This window comes from Megascapheus bottae, chromosome 6 (genome assembly GCF_031878675.1).
Source record: "Megascapheus bottae isolate mThoBot1 chromosome 6, mThoBot2.hap1, whole genome shotgun sequence".
In the NCBI taxonomy this organism is placed as follows: Eukaryota; Metazoa; Chordata; class Mammalia; order Rodentia; family Geomyidae; genus Megascapheus; species Megascapheus bottae.
The window spans coordinates 64,219,203-64,239,087 of NC_143514.1; the positions used below are offsets into that span (position 1 = coordinate 64,219,203).

General features: G+C 46.6%; 1 protein-coding gene across 3 annotated transcripts in view; it reads left to right on the forward strand.

Annotated features, from left to right (window-relative positions):
• The window catches only part of Csmd2 (CUB and Sushi multiple domains 2), a 501,465-nt gene extending 487,631 nt beyond the window's left edge, over positions 1–13,834 (forward strand). For 2 of the 3 annotated variants that reach the window (XM_090335284.1, XM_090335282.1), the window contains 9 exons: positions 489–600; positions 892–1,071; positions 4,235–4,300; positions 5,421–5,582; positions 7,095–7,207; positions 8,883–8,970; positions 10,412–10,550; positions 10,909–11,123; positions 11,514–13,834. In XM_090335284.1, coding sequence (XP_090191410.1) covers positions 489–600; positions 892–1,071; positions 4,235–4,300; positions 5,421–5,582; positions 7,095–7,207; positions 8,883–8,970; positions 10,412–10,550; positions 10,909–11,068 — 1,020 coding nt within the window. In that variant the 3' untranslated portion in view covers positions 11,069–11,123; positions 11,514–13,834. The remainder of the gene's footprint in view (positions 1–488; positions 601–891; positions 1,072–4,234; positions 4,301–5,420; positions 5,583–7,094; positions 7,208–8,882; positions 8,971–10,411; positions 10,551–10,908; positions 11,124–11,513) is intronic. The other variant, XM_090335283.1, reaches the window with a different exon arrangement.
• The last annotated feature ends 6,051 nt before the right edge of the window (positions 13,835–19,885 follow it).

Here is a 19,885-nt window from a genome sequence, read left to right on the forward strand (position 1 = left end):
CCCAGAAAAGATCAGGGACTAACCTGCAAGTGGCAGGCTGGCACTGGTCACATGATATCATGACGCCTCAGTCTTAGAGAAGAAGCACAGGGAGAAGGGAAGACGGGCAGGATGGGGCACAGAAAAACACACAATTTAATTTGACTTAGCGTTTTACATTTTATAAAAATGTTCTAGCCCACTGGCACAGCATGCCAGAGCCATTGTCATACAAGCACATGTGTACACACACACACACACACACACACACACACATCCTTCACATATGGGGAGACAATGGCTCAGGGTTTCATTCACAGTGTAGTCCATCCAGTAGGGCACTGATATACCTCAGGGCCTAGTGGTGTTTTTGCCTCAAAGTCTCAGGCAGAGAAGAGTGGTGCTTCTGGCAGAGGCAATAGCATGGGTAAGGGTTGGACCGTGAAGTAAGTAGCCATGTGACAGGCCTGCCGGATGGGCGGCCATGACGCCCGTCTGCCCTTCCACAGGTTGGGAGCACAGTGCTGTTCCGCTGTCAGAAAGGTTACCTGCTTCAGGGCTCCACCACCAGGACCTGCCTCCCCAACCTGACCTGGAGTGGCACACCGCCTGACTGTGTCCGTGAGTGCGGGCCCCACCCCAAATGTCACCCACATCCCCTTGCTCCAGGCTGCCATGGCAAGGCCTCCCACTTTCCCATCCCAAACAGAGCTGACCGCTTACGTTCACCAGAACTGACCAAGCCAGAAGCCACAGGGGTTAGGGGGATGGCATGAGGAAAGAGGACACTGGGCCTGGAAGGACCTAGAAGGGGAAGGCAGGAGATAGCCATGTAAGAGCAGGACAGGGGAGGAAATGATCCCCTAAAGGTTCCGCCCCCTCGGGTCCTGCAATGCCTTTCCTCTTCCCCAGCCCACCACTGCAAGCAGCCAGAAACGCCAACTCATGCCAATGTCGGAGCCCTGGACTTGCCCTCCATGGGCTACACACTCATCTACTCCTGCCAGGAGGGCTTCTCCCTGAAGGGTGGCTCAGAGCACCGCACCTGCAAAGCAGATGGCAGCTGGACAGGCAAACCGCCCATCTGCTTGGGTGAGTGAGCACATGGGTGAGCTGCTCCACAGCAGAGGCCGGAGGAAGGCTGGGCTTGAGCTGAAAAGGGAAAGGAAAGCAAGAACACAGGGTTCTTGGAGGCGGACATGTCCTCCGAGTCTCTGAGCTGCTGTGTCTCCAGGAGATCAAACCCAAGCAGTATAAAAAGACCCATCTGTTTTCTCTTGTCCTGTCTACCTGGCATCAGGCATGTTCTCGCGGGGAGAATACTTCATGAGAGAAACCCAGACTGGCATGCAGTCAGGCAGGGGCACATTAGAACCTTGATAAGACATGACAATGTCCGAGACTTCCTTCCATTCTTTAGATTCTTTCCATCGGATTCATAACACCTGTGCCTGCATACAGGATGCTGTGTGACTTTCTAAGACACACACACACTGCGTAACCTTCAAATGAAGGCAGAGGCCTCAGAGTGGGCATTACCGCTCCAGTCTTCATTGTCTGCTGCTTCTCTGTCCATGGTGCATTGATCACCACTACGCTATACCTGTTCTGGGCCCTGGGGATTTGAAGATACAAGTCCCGGCTCTGCTTTGAAGCAGTTAAGACAAGGCTGCTAAGATAAAGGTGTTGCCAGCTAGAGAAGTCCACCAGAGGAATCAAGAGATATTCTGAATGCTAGGGGTGAGGAGGAAGGGCATTCAAGAGCAGGAGAGGAGGCATCAGGGAAGGCTTCCTGGAGAAGATGATGTCTAAATGGAGGATGAGGCTTCACCTTGGTACTAGAACTGTCCTGAGACTTCTCTTACAGGTACATGGTCAGACTATGAGGAAACAGACATAGAGAGGTCGAGAAACATGCCACAGGCCACCAGCTGAGCAGGGAGAAGAAATGACCAGTGTAATTTTTTAGAGCTCTTGCTTTTAACTGCTTCCCCTCAAAGAGAGGAAAGGCCAGGATCAGAGCTGTCATCAGAGCTCCATCATTCCATATGAGTTGTCATAAATTTTCTTTATAGAATTGTATTGGTTTTAATTGTTAATGATAATTTTTAAGTTTTAATTGACATACTGATACATATTTTATGGGTGCAGCACAACAGTGTAATGATCAAATCAGCATAATTAGCAATTAGCTCATCGAGCATTTCACATTTCTTTCTTGCTTTGTTGTAGGTTGTTGTTTTTTTGTGGTCGTTTTGTTTTGTTTGGAGGCAAGATCTCACCATGTCGCCCTAGCTGACCTCCATCCTCCTGCCTTGGCCTCCAGTTGCTTGGATTATAGGCTTGGGCCACCATACCTGGCTTGCCACTTACCATGTCAATGTGTTTTCTACATATGGTAATGACCTGAAGATCCTTTTAAAAGTACATTTAGTTACTCATTTTTTACTGTGGCAAAATGCACATAATAACTTTTTCATCATCCAGAACAGAAACTTAGGTGCCTATTAAATTACAGGCTTATGCCTGTAATCCTAGGTACTCAGGAAGCTGAGATCCAAGGATCACGGTTCAAAGCCAGCCCAGGCACTAAAGTCTGTGAGACTCTTATCTCCTATTAACCACTAGAAAACCAGAAATGGTGCTGTGGCTCAAGGGGTAGGTGGTAGCCTTGAGCTGAAGAGCTCAGGGACAACCCCCAGGCTCTGGGCTAGGCCAGTAGCCTTGAGCTGAAGAGCTCAGGGACAGTGCCCAGGCCCAGAGCTCAAGCCCTACAACTGACAAATAAATAAACAGCTCCTCATTTCTTCCTTGCCTCAGCCTGTGCTAACCTCTATTACTCTCTGTCTCTGTCTCTAGGAAGTTACATGTTCTAAGTACCTTGAATTAGTAGACCAATACAATGTTTGTCCTTTTGTATCCGGCTTCTTGTATCAGGCCTTGACTCATACAGAATCTTGCTCCAGTTCCAAGCCCCCTGTACCAGCATCGTGTTTTTTAGCAAGTATCAGAGTTCCATTTTTATGACTGAATAATAGTCCAGCGTGTTTATCCTTTCAACTGTTGGTATACAGTTGTGTTGTTTGCACTTGAGGACTGTGGTGACTAATGCAGCTGTGGCCATCCGTGGACAGAGGGTTTTGAATTCTCTTGGGTGTATATAGGAGTAAAGCTATAACCCTATGTATAACAGTTTGAGGAGCTCTGCCTCAATGTCCACACCATTTTACAATCTTCCCAGAAATGCTTCAGGATCCCAATTCCTCTATAAGCTCGCCTACCCTTGTTATTATCCATCTTTCAATATCTTTTTCCCAAGTGGATGTGCAATAGTACCTTTTTACCTAATTATTTTTTTAACTGACAAATCTTGGTACACCGTACAAATATTGTATGGCATACAGCATGATGTTTTAATTTATGTCAACATTGTAACATGACTAAACTGAGCTAATTAATAATCCATTGTCATTTTATAGTGAAAACACTTAGCATCTACCCTCTTAGCAAGTTTCTACTACACCTCACCTTGTAATCAATCACACTCACCATCGTGGCCAATGAATACAGATCTTATTCCTCCTGTCTCACTGAAATTTCTGTACCTTTCACCAACATCTTCCCAACTCCTCCTCCTCCCAGCCAGTCCTGGCAACACCAGTGACTGTTTCTCTGGGTCTGATTGTTTTAGACTTCATTCATGCAGTGTTTGTCTTTCTGTGTCTGACTTCACTTAATAGAATGTCTTCAAGCTATCAAGACAGAATTTCTGTCTTTGTAAGGACTGAATAGTGTTCCACTGCACAGACAGTCAAAGAAATTGATTCCATATCTTGGCTACTATGAATGATGTTGTAATATATACAGGAATTCACGCAGCTCTCTAGTGTACCAATTGCTATTCCTTTGGATGTTTTTCCAGAAGTAGGATGGACCATGATAGTTTATTCATTTTTAGGTTTTCTCCTGGCTATTTCAAGATTACAGTAGCTCCTGTTAATTGTTTAATTCAGTATTGATGATTATATTTACCAGTATCTCCAAATACATTAACATTTCCAGAGGTATAACTGCTATAACTGATTTTCTTTGCTCATCTTAGTCCTTTCTTACTTGCGAGACGGGTCTCTAACATCACCAGACCGTCATCTCACTCAGGTCCCATTGGCCTAATGTGGATTCGTTGGCAATTATTTTTCAAACAGTGTGAACCCAAGGCTGACTCTGTTTTCTGCTTTCTGTTCTCTTTCCCCAGCAGAGGTCCGGCCCAGTGGGAGACCCATCAACACTGCCCGGGAGCCACCACTCACTCCAGCCTCAGGTAGATATTGTCCAGATTGTGGGCTAAAGAAATTGGCATTGACTCTACTGCCTCGTTAACCAGAACCACGCAGATAGGGTGGCTGAGTACCCAATGGGAAAGCCTGGAACCTTCTGTAGATCAACATTCAATAGATATTCCTACCTAGCTCCCAAGCCAGGAAGATTTCTGGAGGGATAACGCCTCTGGAGGGAAGCAGAAACCTCATCCAGAGGAGAGACTCCACTTATAGATTGATAGGTATGGCCAGCACGCGAGGGAGTTAGGTCAGTGACAGAGCTGGGATGGAAGCCGACTGTCTGTCTCACAGACCCACATTTTATTGTCTTCCTACCTCACTATTTCCCATCAGTTTCCCTCTTCTCTCTCTCTGTCTTATAAACTCGTTCTCTCCTTTCCTCTCCTCTCATCCCTCCTCTCTCTTCCTTATAGTTCCCTTTCTCCTCTTTTCTTTTTTGTATTTATAATTAACAAATAACCAAAGTCTCTATGGATTACAATGATATGATAGGCATCTGTGTTTCTGGGTTGCAATAGAGCTAAGTGAAGCTAGCTGACATCCATTAACTCACTGCATTATTTTCTTGAGACAACATTTCAAATATGCTCTTTTAGCAATTTGGAAATATTAGGTTATTATTGCCCACCATCACCTATCCAGCAGCAACTTTGCACTCTTCACCTTTTTAGCTTGCTCATAGAAGCAAGATTGTGTTATCTTTCAGTCCCTGGCTTATTTCATTTATCATCCCATAACATCATACTAATTTATCCTTCTTGTCACAAATGTAGGATATTCTCCATGATATATACATACCACATGCTACATGTTTTCTCTATCCATTGATGGGTTGATGAAAACGATGGTTATTCCTATAATTGGACTGTTGTGAATAGTACGACAGTGAACATGAACCCACAGACATCAACATGCTGGTTCCACCTGCTCTGAGACACAAAGGGTTGCAAGAGGTCTAGGGCACTCCAGCACTCTTCACCACAAGTTAGACACTGGGAAGGGATACAGCTTCCACGAGTGAGTTGGGACCTGACGTCAAGTGGCCCTAATGCACCCACAACACACAAAGTCCTTCTCACAGATGCTTCTCCACTTCTTTAGTTCCAGGGGATGTTTTTGCCAAAAATTCCTTATGGAAAGGAGCCTATGAGTACCAAGGGAAGAAGCACCCAGCCATGCTCAGAGTGACCAGCTTCCAGGTGGCCAACAGCAAGGTCAATGCCACCATGATCGATCACAGTGGTGTGGAGCTGCACCTAGCTGGTAAGGAGGAGGCTGTGCCCGTGGAAGCAGGTCAGGTGATACAGGCGATGGGTGCACTTCATGAGTCTCTCTTGTCATCATGATGTCATAGGCCATCATGATGTCACAACTCATGATGTCATAGGTCACCCTGGAGTTGAAAGTTCTGATTATCATATGCCATGATGTCATAGGTTGTGAATTCATGTCATGGGAGACCCAGACTAGTCCATTAACCACAGGGAGGAAGAGCTATCTGATTATGGCTGTTTGCATGGGGAAAAGCACAGACTCACATATACAAAGAAATCTTGTAGACAGAGAGAATAGACTGCTGTCTCTAATGCTGAGCCACAAATAGGGACAGAGGGCTCCCAGAAGTCCAATGCAATTCTTAAAAATGAAAAAATAGTTTTCCAGCAGCAATCAAATCAAAGTAAATACAAAATATCAATTTCCATTTCACTCATCGATTCACAGCTTTAAAAACAATAATCCTCAGTGCTGGTCCAGCTTGACAGTAACAGTCAAAGTATAAAATTGTAATACAGTTCCAGAAAACAGCAGTACATATCAAGAGCCTTGAGAATAGCTGGATCCATTAATTACATTTCTAACTATTTTATTATGATAAACTGGTATGGAGGGAATAAAATATGAATAAACAATGCTCACTTTAGAGAGTTATTTAAAATTTTCTCCAAATAAAGTCATGTGACTATGTATATATATGCATATGTATAGTTATATTTGCTAGATAAAAATACCATGCCATTTTGGGAAAAATTTACCCATTACAAGGCATTTAAAATACAACTCTAGTTTCTCAAAGAAAAAAATGTACTCATAAGGAAGAAAATAAAATATTTACACCAAACATTCAGAGTAGTTATTTTAGTATATTTTACAATTGTGCCTTCCTTGAGAGATAGAGTTGTTATTGCTTAGTAGCAAACCAGGAGAGATTCTTTCTTTACATCTCTGTACTTTTCAAATTTTAGGCATTATTGGGAAAACTGACTCCTTTAGAAAATAAGTGTTTTGGTCTGATTTCAGTAGATGGTTAGAATGCACAGTGAATGTGAGAAATCACCGCCCTGCATATAAGATCCATTCATTCATGCACAAAGCCCTCACAGTGCTTCTGCAGAGAGGCATAAACACATTAGCATACACCTGTGTGTATGCCCTCACACGTTCCTCTACCAGTCAAACTGTACACAGACCTGCTCATTAACAAACAGATCAGAAGACACAAAACCATATTGTCCCAGGCGTGAGCATGAGCAAGTCTCTGCCCAGGACTGCAGTTACTAACAGGTCTAGGCATAAACTTGCATAGATTCTCATTCAGCCCACACCAACTCACACATAACTCTGTACTTACCTATTTACAGGTATGCAGGAACATTACAGGTGTATAGGAAAGTTCCTATCAACATTTGAAATTCCCCTCTGGCACAATTGGGGTTTGGAGATCCTTTTGGAAGCTCTTTCAGGAATCAGCCTCTAACTTCCTTTTTCCTTACTCAGGACATTACAAGAAAGAAGATTTCCATCTCCTGCTCCAGGTCTACCAGATTACAGGGCCTGTGGAAATCTTTGTGAATAAGTTCAAAGACGATCACTGGGCTTTAGACGGACATGTAAGTTCAGCAACTTCAGCCATGCTCTATATCCAGTTCCCAGATCACTGTCAGGCAAGAGAAAGTAAAGGATGTGGAGACTCCCAGGACCTCACAGGAGCTTGGAAGAGTTCTCATGGGCACCAGGACTGGAACTAGGAGATTCCTGCTCTGCTAATGAACTGGTAGAGGAAAAGATTTTTTTTAAAAAGCCCCAAAACTCAGAGTCAAGAGGTCCACCATGTCTGAGAGAGATGAGTATGCTCTGCTGTTAGAACGGGAAGCAGGGATTGAAGGTCATGGCTGTGAGTGCAAATCCCAGCATGATGGGTCCATGATGTGGGCTGGGAGAAGAAAGTGGATCCCAATGATTACCTTGACCAGCTACTCATATTTGAGGAGGGCTGTGGGGGATTTTGCACAGCTTGGGAGACAAGGACAAGGGGGAGGGAATGGCCCTCCTAGCATTCCCTCTGGGAAAGACATTACCTTCTAAGGCGTCCTTGGGGTGGAAGCCATTTCTGGTGATGTTCTTCCTCCCATGAGCAGAGTCTTCCCCAGCATATTCTCAGCATCCCTGATGGGATTGCCACAGTTAGGTGAGGAAGGATAAAAGAGAGCAAGAGGTCCTGGTGGGAGAGGATAGCAGAGAGCTGAGGAGTCATGGAGCTCACGATGACAAGAGTTGCTGGAGGAACCCTGGGGCAAAGCAAGATTTGCTGTATAAAACCATTAGAAGAACCAAGTGGCTTCTCCAGAGGACTGGCACCCAGTTAGCTACATGCTGTAAGGACCGTCATATTTATCCAGACATCAGCCAGCTTTGGGAGTGACTGAGCAGAAGCAAGTAATTCCAGCATGCCAGAAGAGTGACCAGATGTGAGAGGACACAGTTAATGCTGGGACCTAGAACTAGGAAAGCAGGCCTGGGCCAAGATGACAAGGGAACTGCGGAGCCAGAAGCAGCTGTCCTAGCTCACTGCCTAGGAGAATGGGCAACCATGGGGCGAGGGTGGGGGGCTTCTACAGCCAGCCAGGGCCAGTAAGAGGGGACAGGTGAGTATATGGACTGAGGGTGACCGCAGGGATAGAGCACAGGTTCAGGTATCTTCCAGCCACATGCTTCAGGCCACAGGACACCTTGGAGCGTCACAGAGGTTCAGAAGCAGAAGGCCCAGGGAGAATGATGTCTCCAACCACCCAGCAAAGCTAGATGAGTTCTCTGAAGCATGCTGAATCTGCTCTCCACCTTTGAATCGTGGTTCCATAATGTTCCAAGATGGTAATGTTCCATCATGGTAATAAAAGCTCACATAGCTAAGGTCTGTGGATACAGAGTTCTGAGCTTTACCTGGAGGAACTCATCCAGTCTTCAACGCAAGCCCAGGACATAGATATCATCATGCATCCTGTTTAATAAGTGAGAAACTGAGGCACAGGCACTTGAATGATTTAACCGCAGAAAAGAACATGTTTTTCCTTAGGTTGCCAGGTTCCCTGCTCTGTCTATCCTATTGTGTCCTCACCTGGCTGTGGGTGGAGAGACAAATATGTCTGTGTGTCAGAGCAGGGGTCAGTGGGTGATACCAGCCCACTTGTGGCTATGTCTGTGGTTTGATATGGTATGTCCTGGCTAGACAGAGTTCTAGATCTTTCTAAATACCTTTCTTAACCTGTCTGCCCCGCCCCCAAACAGGTCTCCTCGGAATCCTCTGAAGGCACCTTCATCTACCAAGGCTCTGTCAAGGGCCAAGGCTTCGGGCAGTTTGGCTTTCAAAGACTTGGTAACTAACCTGTTTCCCAGAAGTGTGAGCTGACAGGGTGGCAGAGAAGTAGCAAAGTTCATACCTGCCAGAGATGATACCAGGATACCTCTGAGATTCTGACAAATGCTCTCACACTTGTACCTGCCATACCTCACCTTTGCTAGCCCTTGAATTGACTTCCTGACCGTTAGGTGCCTTGGGCACCTGCCTGCCTGCAGGAACAGAGATCTGAGGAAACCACACCCGGGCCCTCAGCATAAGCTCCTCCTTAGCACAGTCCCAGAAGGCTGCTGTTGGCTTCCATGTCACAGATGAGAAACCTGGGCACCAAGGAGGCATGGCTCCTCCACTCCTCCTGGCTCTGTAACCCTGTGTGTCAGGTTATCCATGCCAAGTGCAGACTGATGTGGAGGAGGAGCCAGGCCCTGAGGAGCAGTGGAGGGAGAAACAGTGGTCAAGAGCTCCGTAGCCCAGGCCCCTATCCTCCTAGCTCTGATCACTTAGAAACTCTATTAAACAGAAAATCAACCTTCCTGTGGCACCCCATCCCCCCAGCTCCTCCCCACAATTGCCTTGCTGGAGCAAGACAGGGCTCTTCCATGCAGCAACCCTGCAAACACTGGCAGACACACCCCTGTCCCTGCCCCTTCCAAGCTGGAGCAGATGAGAAGATGACGTTCTCATTCAAGTTCCACAACTGATGCCCTGTCCCTTCCTGAGGTGGGCACCCAGAGGGATGAGTGAATGGAGCCAGGGACATCTGAGCATCATAGTCACGAGACAAGGAGTCACCTCAGCCCCCTCCCCCACCTCAACCAAACAACTCTGCCTTGTCATCTGATATAAAGTCTCATCTGATTTTTTTTTTTTTAAAAAGGGCTTCTGACCAGAAGTGTATAAAGCTACATTTTTGTCATGGTTTTGGTTTTGTGCCAAGACTCGGACTTGAATGCAGGGCCTTATGCTCTCTCTCTCTCAGCTTTTTCTCTCAAGGCCAGTGTTCTACCACTTGAGCCACATCTTCACTTCCTGCCTTTTGCTAGTTAATTGAAGATAAGACTCTCAGGGACTTTTCTTCTCAGGGTCTTTGAACCTTGATGCTCAGATCTCAAGCTCCTGAGTAGCTAGGGTTACAAGTGTGAGCCACCAGCATCGGGGTTCAAGCTGCATTCTTTTAAGATCTTACTCAGAGACATGGTTTCAGGTCTTGTCTTTTCTTGGACTTGACACCTCCAGATACAATCTGAGCAGCACAGGAGGAGGAACGGCGGTGGGCAGGGGGATGTCTGAGTTGTGTGTGGGGATGGCAGCTGGCTGTGATCTGAGCACCAAGCTCCAGGCATGGGGCCTCTGCCCTGTGCTGAAATTTTCTAAGAATGTTTGGTCGAGTAAAGGGGCCAGTGGGGACTGTGGCATCAAACTGCACCTCTGTGACTTGTTTCGCTCTGGGACTTTGCAGACCTCAGGTTGTTGGAGTCAGACCCCGATTCCATCAGCCGCCACTTTGCCTCCAATAGCAGCTCCGTGGCCGCCGCTATCCTGGTGCCTTTCATTGCCCTCATCATCGCAGGCTTTGTGCTCTACCTGTACAAACACAGGTACCAAGAAGGCCCAGCAGGGAAGGGAGGGCAGCAAGCATGTACGGGCCCTCTCCCCATCCTAACCCACCCGACCCTCTTAGCTCCGGAGGATCTAACCTTCTGAAAAGAAGAAGTGTCCTCTCTTTGCTTCTATTCCTTCTTCACTTCCCTCCTCTCTTCTCTCTCCTCCTCTAGTCATCTCTCTTCTTTCCTATCCTCTCCACCTCCTCTTCTCCTCTTCTCTTTTCTTCTCTTCTCTCCTTTCCCCTCTTATCCTCCCCCCTCTTCTCCTCTTCCCTCTTCTCTTCTCCTCCTCCCTCTTTGCACTTCTGCCATTCAGCATGTATCAGTTAAGTTCACTGTTGGTTTTTCCCAGGAGAAGACCCAAAGTCCCATTCAATGGCTATGCAGGCCATGAGAACACCAATGTGCGAGCCACGTTTGAGAACCCCATGTACGATCGCAACATCCAGCCCACAGACATCATGGCCAGCGAGGCGGAGTTCACCGTCAGCACAGTGTGTACTGCAGTATAGCCCCCAAGCCTGGCTGCCACCCCACCGCCACCGAGAGCCCCGCCTTCAGCAGCTGGTGAGATGGCTCTGGGGGCTGGGTGGGAGGCAGGCAGGCACACAGACCCCCATACAGTCAGGCACAAAGAGGAGCACTGTGCACTGAGCACTGAGTTGGGCGCTTCCCATATCCCCTTGTGTCCTTACTCTACATGGGAGAAAAGACTGTCGATAGGAATATAGATATTCTATGTGTGTGTCATCCTTGCCTACCCCACTCTCACTCTGAGAAGACTAAAAGTCTCTCCTACAAATGGAGCTGAGTAACCACCCTAATTCTTTCTTTCTCCTGCATGCCTTAGTTGGGCCACTTTCCCCAGCCTCCTCCAGTCTGCATCCTTTCCTTCCCCCTCCTCTCTTCTCGAAATTCTAATGTGGTGTGTATGTGTGTGTGTGTATGTGTTTCCAGCTCCCCAGGGGGCAGGAAGGAGCTCCCCTGAGCACCGTGCCCAGTGCCCATCTTCGTCTGTCTCTCTGCCTGTGTCTGCCACTGCTGGACTGGGCTTTTGCCCACCACCATCTGCGCCTGCTGCCCTGGAGAGGACTCCCTCTGTGTCCTGGAGAAGACTCCCTCTGTGTCGTGGAGAGGACTCCCTCTGTGTCGTGGCTTGGGGCAGTCAAGGAAGAGGAGGAGTGCAGACAGAGGAAGAAATCTATGGATTTTAAGATAACAGAGCAATTGGTGGATGTGTGAGCATGTGTGTGTATTTGTGCATACCTGTGTGTGTGTGTGTGTGTGTGTGTGTGTGTGTGGGCCTGAGCATGCACACACTTCCTCTTCTTCTGTGTCCTAAGGAAGAGAAGAGACATTCAAAAAGAAAATGTGTAATGTGTGTGTATGTGTGTGTGCGTGTATGTTTGTGTGTGAGAGAGAGAGATGACCTGTGCCCTGCTCCCCATAAACACAAAAAAGAGATGACACAGGGTGGGGCCATCAGCTCTGAAACCAATCTCCCCCTGTCCCTTGTCCCAGTGGGGTCAGTGCCATCTGAATGGGAAAGGGAAACAGGCCTGCCTGGCACTCCAAAAATGATGGCCTCCTCTGTGAGGTTCTCCTCTGTGCCTGACACTTCACATGTGTTAATAATTCTAGTCTGTAAAACACCACCAAAGCTGGATTTGTTATTCCTGCTTTATAAATGAGGAAACCGAGACCCAGGAAGGTAGAGACATGAGCCACAAAGTAAGAATGGAGCCAGAACGCAGACCCAAATCCCTCTCACCCCAAAGTCCACCTGCTGCCAGAATCCTAGGTCTGGAAGGGAGACCAGAGGCAGGGAGAGCAGGGGAGTCCCTCCAGCAGCACTGCGGCTAGGTCTAGCGGGACACACGGGCACCCAGGGCCAGGCTAGGTTCTCCTGGCTCCACCTGAGCAGCACCACCATGGAGACCCAACACGCCCAGCCTTCTGCCCCTGGGCTCCCAGAAGCTTCTGATCAGGAGCCGACAAAGGGCCTGGCAGCTCCCAATGCAAAAGAACTGAGCAAATGAATCTCTCTCTCCCTCTTTCTCTCTCTCTCTCTCTCTCTCTCTCTCTCTCTCTCTCTCTCTCTCTCTCTCTCTCTCTCTCTCTCTCTCTCTCTCCCTCTCTCTCTCTCTCTCTCTCTCTCTGTCTCTCTCTCCTCTACTTTGATTTGTGTTAACGGTTTCACTGTGTTTGGGTTATTAGTGAATTCCATATGAACATTGCTGGGAGCCTCAGGAGTTTAAGAATGGACACCTGGAGCCCTTCATCTATCCTTGGGAAGGTTCTCATGGATGCACTCTCCCTGTGCCAGTGTGTCACACCAGCCTCTGATGATCATGTGGCATATTCAGATAGGACCCCAAAATGTGTGAGAGCAGAGGGGCAGGGCCACCTGGTTCTTAAGCCACTTCTGGGTTGGAACAGTTACAAGTTCTGACTGATTGATGTCAGGACAGGCCAGAGTAAATTCAGGCATCCATTTCTAGCAAATTGTAATGGAGTTCCGCAATGGCAGGAGTCCACTCCCCCCTCTGTGAACCTCTTCCAGAATGCAGCATCCCTGGGCCAGGTGGGTGAGGACCGGTCCAGACACATATTCACACTCACCCCTCTCCATCCCCGGAAACAAAGGCAGGACTTGCCCTGCTGGCTCTCCCTGCTGACAGACCTCTCAGTGGCTCCTCCTGCAGCCTCACCCCTTCCTGCTCCAGTGTGAGAGGCCCAAGGAGCTCATAAGCCCAGCCTCACACCCAGCTCTCTGCTGTGCACAGCCCTCTCCCACCTCGCTGTTTTCTCTCCACTTCCAGAGGCTTCTTGGAAGGGAGCAGGGCTAGAAGAGACTCCACCTTGCCATTCGTACCCACCACACCATCCCCCCCACAAAAAAAAGTAAAACAAAAACAAAAAAATCTTTTGTACAGAGATATATTTTTATTATACAAAGTTTGTACAGTACCAAAAAAAAAGGAGAGAGAAAAACAGGTGTACATTTTTTTTCATTATTGTAGGTAAATGGTAGTGGAAGCCTTTTTTTGTAAATGTAATAAAATGTATAAATACAGTTTTCAGAAAACATGAGACTCTGTAAATATGTAATGTATACATCTTCTTGGCTTGTCTGCAGTATATACATTTAATTTATCTGTCTCTGTATATGAGGGCTCCCCCTGGGGTTCTGTATTATGGTACTTTCCTGAATTTGAAAGCAATTTTAAATTTTTTGAATTCAAATAAAATATAAATTTTTGCATTGTTTTTTCTTATATTTTCATGACTTCCTTCCATGGCTAGGGGTGGATCTTGTTGAGAAAAGGGAAGGGAGACTTATTCTAGGATGGACAAATATGTAGAAATATCTTCTTTTCTTTTTTCTTGTCCAATCTCCCCCAACCCCCTCCCAAGTAAAAGTCTTGCTCTGTATCCTAGATTGGCCTTGAACTCATGATCCTCCCTCCTCTACCTCCTGAGTGCTAGACCTACAGGAGTACACTATACACACAGCCTAGAAGTCCTTATCTGTACCACATCACCACTGCTACATGTTGAATGTTCAGCAAAGATAGTAGATACACCTGCTAGAAGATTAAGTCAAAATGGATAAACTAGGCGTAAACTATAAAACTCTTAGAAGACTACACTGGGAGAGGAGCTTCATGACAGTAGACTTGGCAGTGTTCTGGATCTGACACTATCAAATAAAAACTTCTGTGCACCAAAGGACTCAGTCAACAAGGTGAGAGGCATAAGCTATAAACAGGGGAGAACACATCTGCAAATCGCACCTAATAGAGAATTAATATTCAGAATTTAAAAATAGATGAAATATTTAAGATATATAAAGCAATACTAGAAAAGACTTGAACAGTTGCTTTTCCAAAGGAAACGTAGGTGGGACTGGACTCCCGTGTCACTGTCCCATCATCAGTCCGGGGCTAGCAGGCCACTCCTGTCTGGTGAGGTGGGGCCTTGCATCTGCAGGCACAGCCTGTCTTTTCCTGGGCCCAACAGTTATGCAACAGGCACATGCAAAGTTTGTTTGCCTTTTGTGGGTCACGGGGCTTGAACTGGGCCTGGGCACTGTCCCTGAGCTCTTCAGCTCAAGGCTACCACCCTACACCTGGGCCTGGGCCTGGGCGTTGTCCTAAACTCTTCAGCTCAAGGCTACTGCCCTACCCATGAGCCAAGCCCCACTTCCCATTTTCTAGAGGTTAATTGGTGATAAGGGTCTCAGGTCCTTTTGTGCCTGGGCTGGCTTTGAATCTTGATCCTCAGATCTCAGCCTCCTGAGTAGCTAGGATTATAAGCATGAGCCACTGCGCTCCAGCTACATAGAAAGTTTTCTAAAACAGAGATTCTGAAGTTATTATTGAACAGTGACTTCCCATCCCTCTCTCTCCCAGCCCCTAGCAATCTCTAGTCTCCATCCCACTCTCTCTGTGCATGTGACTACTCTAGGGACTTCTTGTGTCTCCATGGAAGAGAATGTCCTCAGGGTTAATTTGTGTTGTAGCCCATACTAGAATTATTTTCCTTTATAATGCTGAGTAATATTACATTGTATGCACGTACCACACTTTATTAACTCATTTCCTAATGGGCATTTAGGTTGTTTGCACCTTTGGGTATTGTGACTAACATTACTGTCAACACTGTCATACAATCATTTTATTCATCTATTCATTTATGTATTTATACTTACTGCTGATACTGGAGCTATGGCTCAAGGAGTAGGGTCCCAGCTTGGGCAGCAAAAGCTCAAGAACACCCTGAGTCCAAGCCCAGGATCAGAACAAAAATGAACATAATACTATTAGAGCTTAGGTTGAAGAGACCCTGAACCCTCAGAGTAAGCAGCAGCTAAAGTCAGCCAGGTGGGGTAACAGCAGGGGCAAGTGGAAATGGCGAGAAATGGATGAAGTGGTGATATCATGGGGAGGCTTATTCCACATGTCATGGTGACTGATTGGGTGTAAAAGCAAGGAAGGGGAGACTCGAGGATGATTCCTACCTGTCTGAGTGACTGGATGGAGAAGAAAGTAAGCGTTGGGCTGGCTGGAGAGCAGCCTTAGACAGAAACGCAAACAGATGTGCTGAGTCCCAGAGGAAATACCGTGTAGTTCATTAAACAAACTTGAAGCTGAGGAAAGAGACTGGTATCTCAGTTCTTTGGAAAGAGTGATAGATGGGGGGGGGGGGGCGGAGTGAAAGAGGTAGTGATGGAGACTGTGATCTGTGCACACGTGATCTGTGCACGCCTCACTCATCCAGCATGATGGCAAAACGTGGGATGCAGACAGTTGGCAGCTGGGAGAAGTCTTGGGTGAACACGCGGGAATGTTCAGTGAGTGGCAGCTGATAAGACAGGAAGAAGAGACAAAGGATACAGATGGTGATACAGCCCAGAGGCATGGGGTTGTGAATAACACCACCATGTGCATTTGACAGAGGGCTGCCAAGGAGGCAGATTCCTCCACAAATGCCCAGTTTCCAGAAGGTGAAACAAGTGATAGAGACCACAGAAAGTTGGCAAGCGGCAGCCAGGGGGAGGGACAGATGTCTGGGGCCCAGCAGGAGCTTTTAAAAGTTGGCTCAAGGCAGAAGCAGTAAGGGCATTATGGGAGATTATCAATAAAATCAGCCTTGGAGGGAAGACTTGGAAGAGGGTGTGACTCCTGCTACAGGACACTTTAATCTAATTTATTTACAGGTGTCCATTGTGTGTGAACAGCAAGAGAAGGTTCTGGGAAGGGTGGCAGAGTAATAGTAATGAAGAAGCATGAATAGCAAGGGCCACTGATTGAGCCAAGTCGTTCAGCGCTCAGGTGGGCAAGTGATTGGGTTTTGGCCTTGACTTCAGCAGTCCAGGGAAGGGACCAAAAGCCGTCTTCCCTACCATGGGATTCCACAGAGACCCAGCGCAAAGGAGCATTGAAAAGTTCTGAACGTGGGTAACAAGGCTGCTGGTAGTCCACTGCCTGTCTTGTTAATTTTCTAGAGCTTCCTGGAAAGCTCTTAACCCAGCTGTCAGAAAGCCAAGTTGAATAACTTGTTATCCCTACCTCCTGTATTCATTGGATTGTGAACAAATGGACAAGATCATATGAGCCTCGGTTTCTTTGTAAATGGCGCAGCTTCCCGTAAACACTTCACATAAGTACACTTCAATGCCAAAAACTGAGATTTTGAAACATAGATATGTCATACAGACAAAGTCTATGATTTTGACTTCTTCCCTGTACTGGGGTCCAGAAACTCAGCTCCCAGCATTCAAACACAACTCTATGATCCATGACATCTTGCTGAGGCTGTCAGATTGCTGTTACTTGCATTGATTCCCATGGCCTTTCCTACAAGAGTGGCTTAAAACCCGAGCTTGTGAAAAGAGACTGTCATGGGGCCACAGACACACGTGATTACAAAAGGGAAGCCACCTCTGCTGCCTGAGCACAGCCAAAGTTGCATCAGGTTAGCTGGGCCCGTGAAAAGCCCTTGAACTTAATGCAGTCAACCAACCTAGATCCCAAGCCAGGTGCTATTACCCTGTCCTGTAGGCCCCTAGGACTTAACTACCTCATCGATACATGAAGCTATGGATAGTATTTTCTAGCTCAAATACCCTAGACAAGTACAATGAATAGAAACAACACAAGCCACAGATACAATCTAAATTCTTCCAGTAGCCACCTTATAAAAGCAGAAGGAAACACATGACATTTGTTTTAATAGTATATTTATTGAGTCTAAGCAAAATATTTCTAGATTTAGCCAATATAAAAAATATTGAGATCTTTTTGTTTTTCATGTCAGTCTTCAGTCTGGTGCCTATTTTGTACTTAAGAAATTTCCATTCACATTCACATTTAGAAGGTTCCTCGGGCATACCCAGCTAGAGATTTCCAAGTTGGACAGCACAGCCCAAGAATCTTTGATCTTAGTTACCATGGAACTTCGGTGACTGAAAAGGGTTATGGGGTATTGCAAATCAGCCCAGTCTCCATTTCACACCTGGGAACCATGAAGAAGCCACCTGTTCACCTCTTCTTCCCTTACCCTCCAGGACCCACCTTTCTTGGCTGGCTGCCTATGTCACTCATGGCTTGCTGGAGACCTGGCCCATATTTCTACCCCCATCCTTCCTATCTTTCAGTCATGGCCGCCGCCTCCCCCCTGCTTATCCCTCTGCTGCTCTTCTTCCCTTTTCTTCCCTCCTTCTCCAGGGGGCTCCCCTCTCTTCTCTCCTTTCTGTAGGCCTCCAACCCAGTTCCTTCCTCAAGCTGCCTCACCCTTGTGATGACCAGGTCTCTCACTCCATCTTCCTCTCCAGACCTCAAAGCCAAACATGCCTGCACTGAACCCATGATCCTCATCACCTAATTGAAGTTCGGGTGCCCCTGATACTCAGATTCCTGGTCCAGCCCAGATCTTCTGGCTACATAAACACCCAACTCTTTGACCTGAGAGCCAGTACAGCCAGTCCTGTCAACAAGGCTTCTCCCTCAGGCAGGTTTTTACCCTCTGGTGTGACATCCTCATTCATACTGCCCTAGCCTGTGCTAGCTGTCTAGAATGAACCTTTTCACATAACAGGTTTTGTGTTTCTGTCTGGATTGGCTGGCCAGTCTTAGTGAACCTAGGTATTTAGAATTGGTCTTCATACACTTGTGGTCAAAACTAAGAGCCAGAGGATGAACAAGGAGGAATGTGTGGGCTCTATTCTGTCTTCATCCTGTGGACCTGGTCAGTTGTACAGCAATGTTAGAAAGAAGTGACATCAGACACATAAACAAGTCCTTCCAGAGTCTCATCTCTATTCCATGATGTGTAGCACATTGCCACCACTATGGTCTCACCATGGATTCTGACTTTTTCAGGAAGACACAGGTTTCCTGAGGATTCTGAACAAAGCCATACGTGCTTTCTCTTCCTCTCTTTCCAACTCACAATCTGAATTTGAGGACAACCAGTCGCCTAACATCCTTAACAAGGGTAAGAACCACAGTTTAGTAGGAAACATCAACCTTAAGCTATAGTTTCTAAATGTTTCCAGAAAGAAATGGGTAAGAAAAAAAAGACTTCCCATGGAGACTCTGTAGCAATTCTCTCCTTCTCAAGTGCAACAGGAATCAGCTCTGATCCTGGAATCAGAAGAGTCAGTAAGATCCAGCCCACTGGGAACACCTGGGTACCTCATCCATGGCTCTCTCCTTGTATTTTCTGAGGTCCTGGGTTTCTCATACTTCCTGAGGAAATCCTGAAGACATCACCCAAGTAGATGTGTGTGAAATAGGCCAGCAATCAAGGAGCCATTTGTTGTGGGAAAGAGGCAATGATGCTGAAGTTGGGCCTCCATCCATGTCTGAGGCAGCATGAAGAAGAAAGGGGAAGATGCTCCAAGCACAGAGGTCTTGAAATGTTGGGTCCCTGTCCCCCTGACAACCCTACTGTTTCAATCATTCCCCTTCTCCTTTCCTCTACCCTTCTGGTGCAACCAGGGGATAGACAGAGGAATCCAAAACAAATTCTTTTGGGGGAATGGGGGAGGAAAGAGTTTGATGTAAGTCATTCATCAGGCTATTCCATCAAACAGAATTTGACTAGCTTTAGGAGGTGCACATAAAACTACAGGTAAAAGAAAATAACAAAGGATAGAAAGTAAAAGGTGAAGTCTGATAGATTAAGTGAGGAACACACATTGCAAACCAAAGGGCTCTTCTGTTTTAGAATTAAGACCGCAAGTTCTTGAGCCTCCTGGAGGCTAGGATTCATTTTGAATTCAGACATCAAGAGGAAACCAACTCAATCACCTCAATGTTGAAGTACAGTTTTTAAAAAGCTGGCCAAAGTGCCTCAAAAGGCTAAACATAGAACTCCCCTATGACCCAGCAATTCCACTACTTGGCATTTATCCAACCACCCAGAAACAAGGACATACTAAACCCACTAGCACAACCATGTTCATTGCAGCACTATTCACCATAGCAAAGATATGGAACCAACCTAGATGTCCCTCAGTTGATGAGTGGATCAACAAGTTGTGGTATTTGTACACAATGGAATTCTATGCTGCTGTCAGAAAGAATGACATTGCCCCATTTGTTAGGAAATGGAAAGACTTAGAAAAAATCATATTAAGTGAAGTAAGCCAGACTCAAAGGAACTTAGGCTCAATGGTTTCCCTCATTCGTCATAATCAGTAGAAACCTTGGGCTCTACTAGCAGAGATTTGCAACAGAGCAAAATCTTGATACATAAGGACATATAATTGAAAGGACTTCCAGGATAGTGAAACAAAAGCCATATGATTGTTGTCCTTA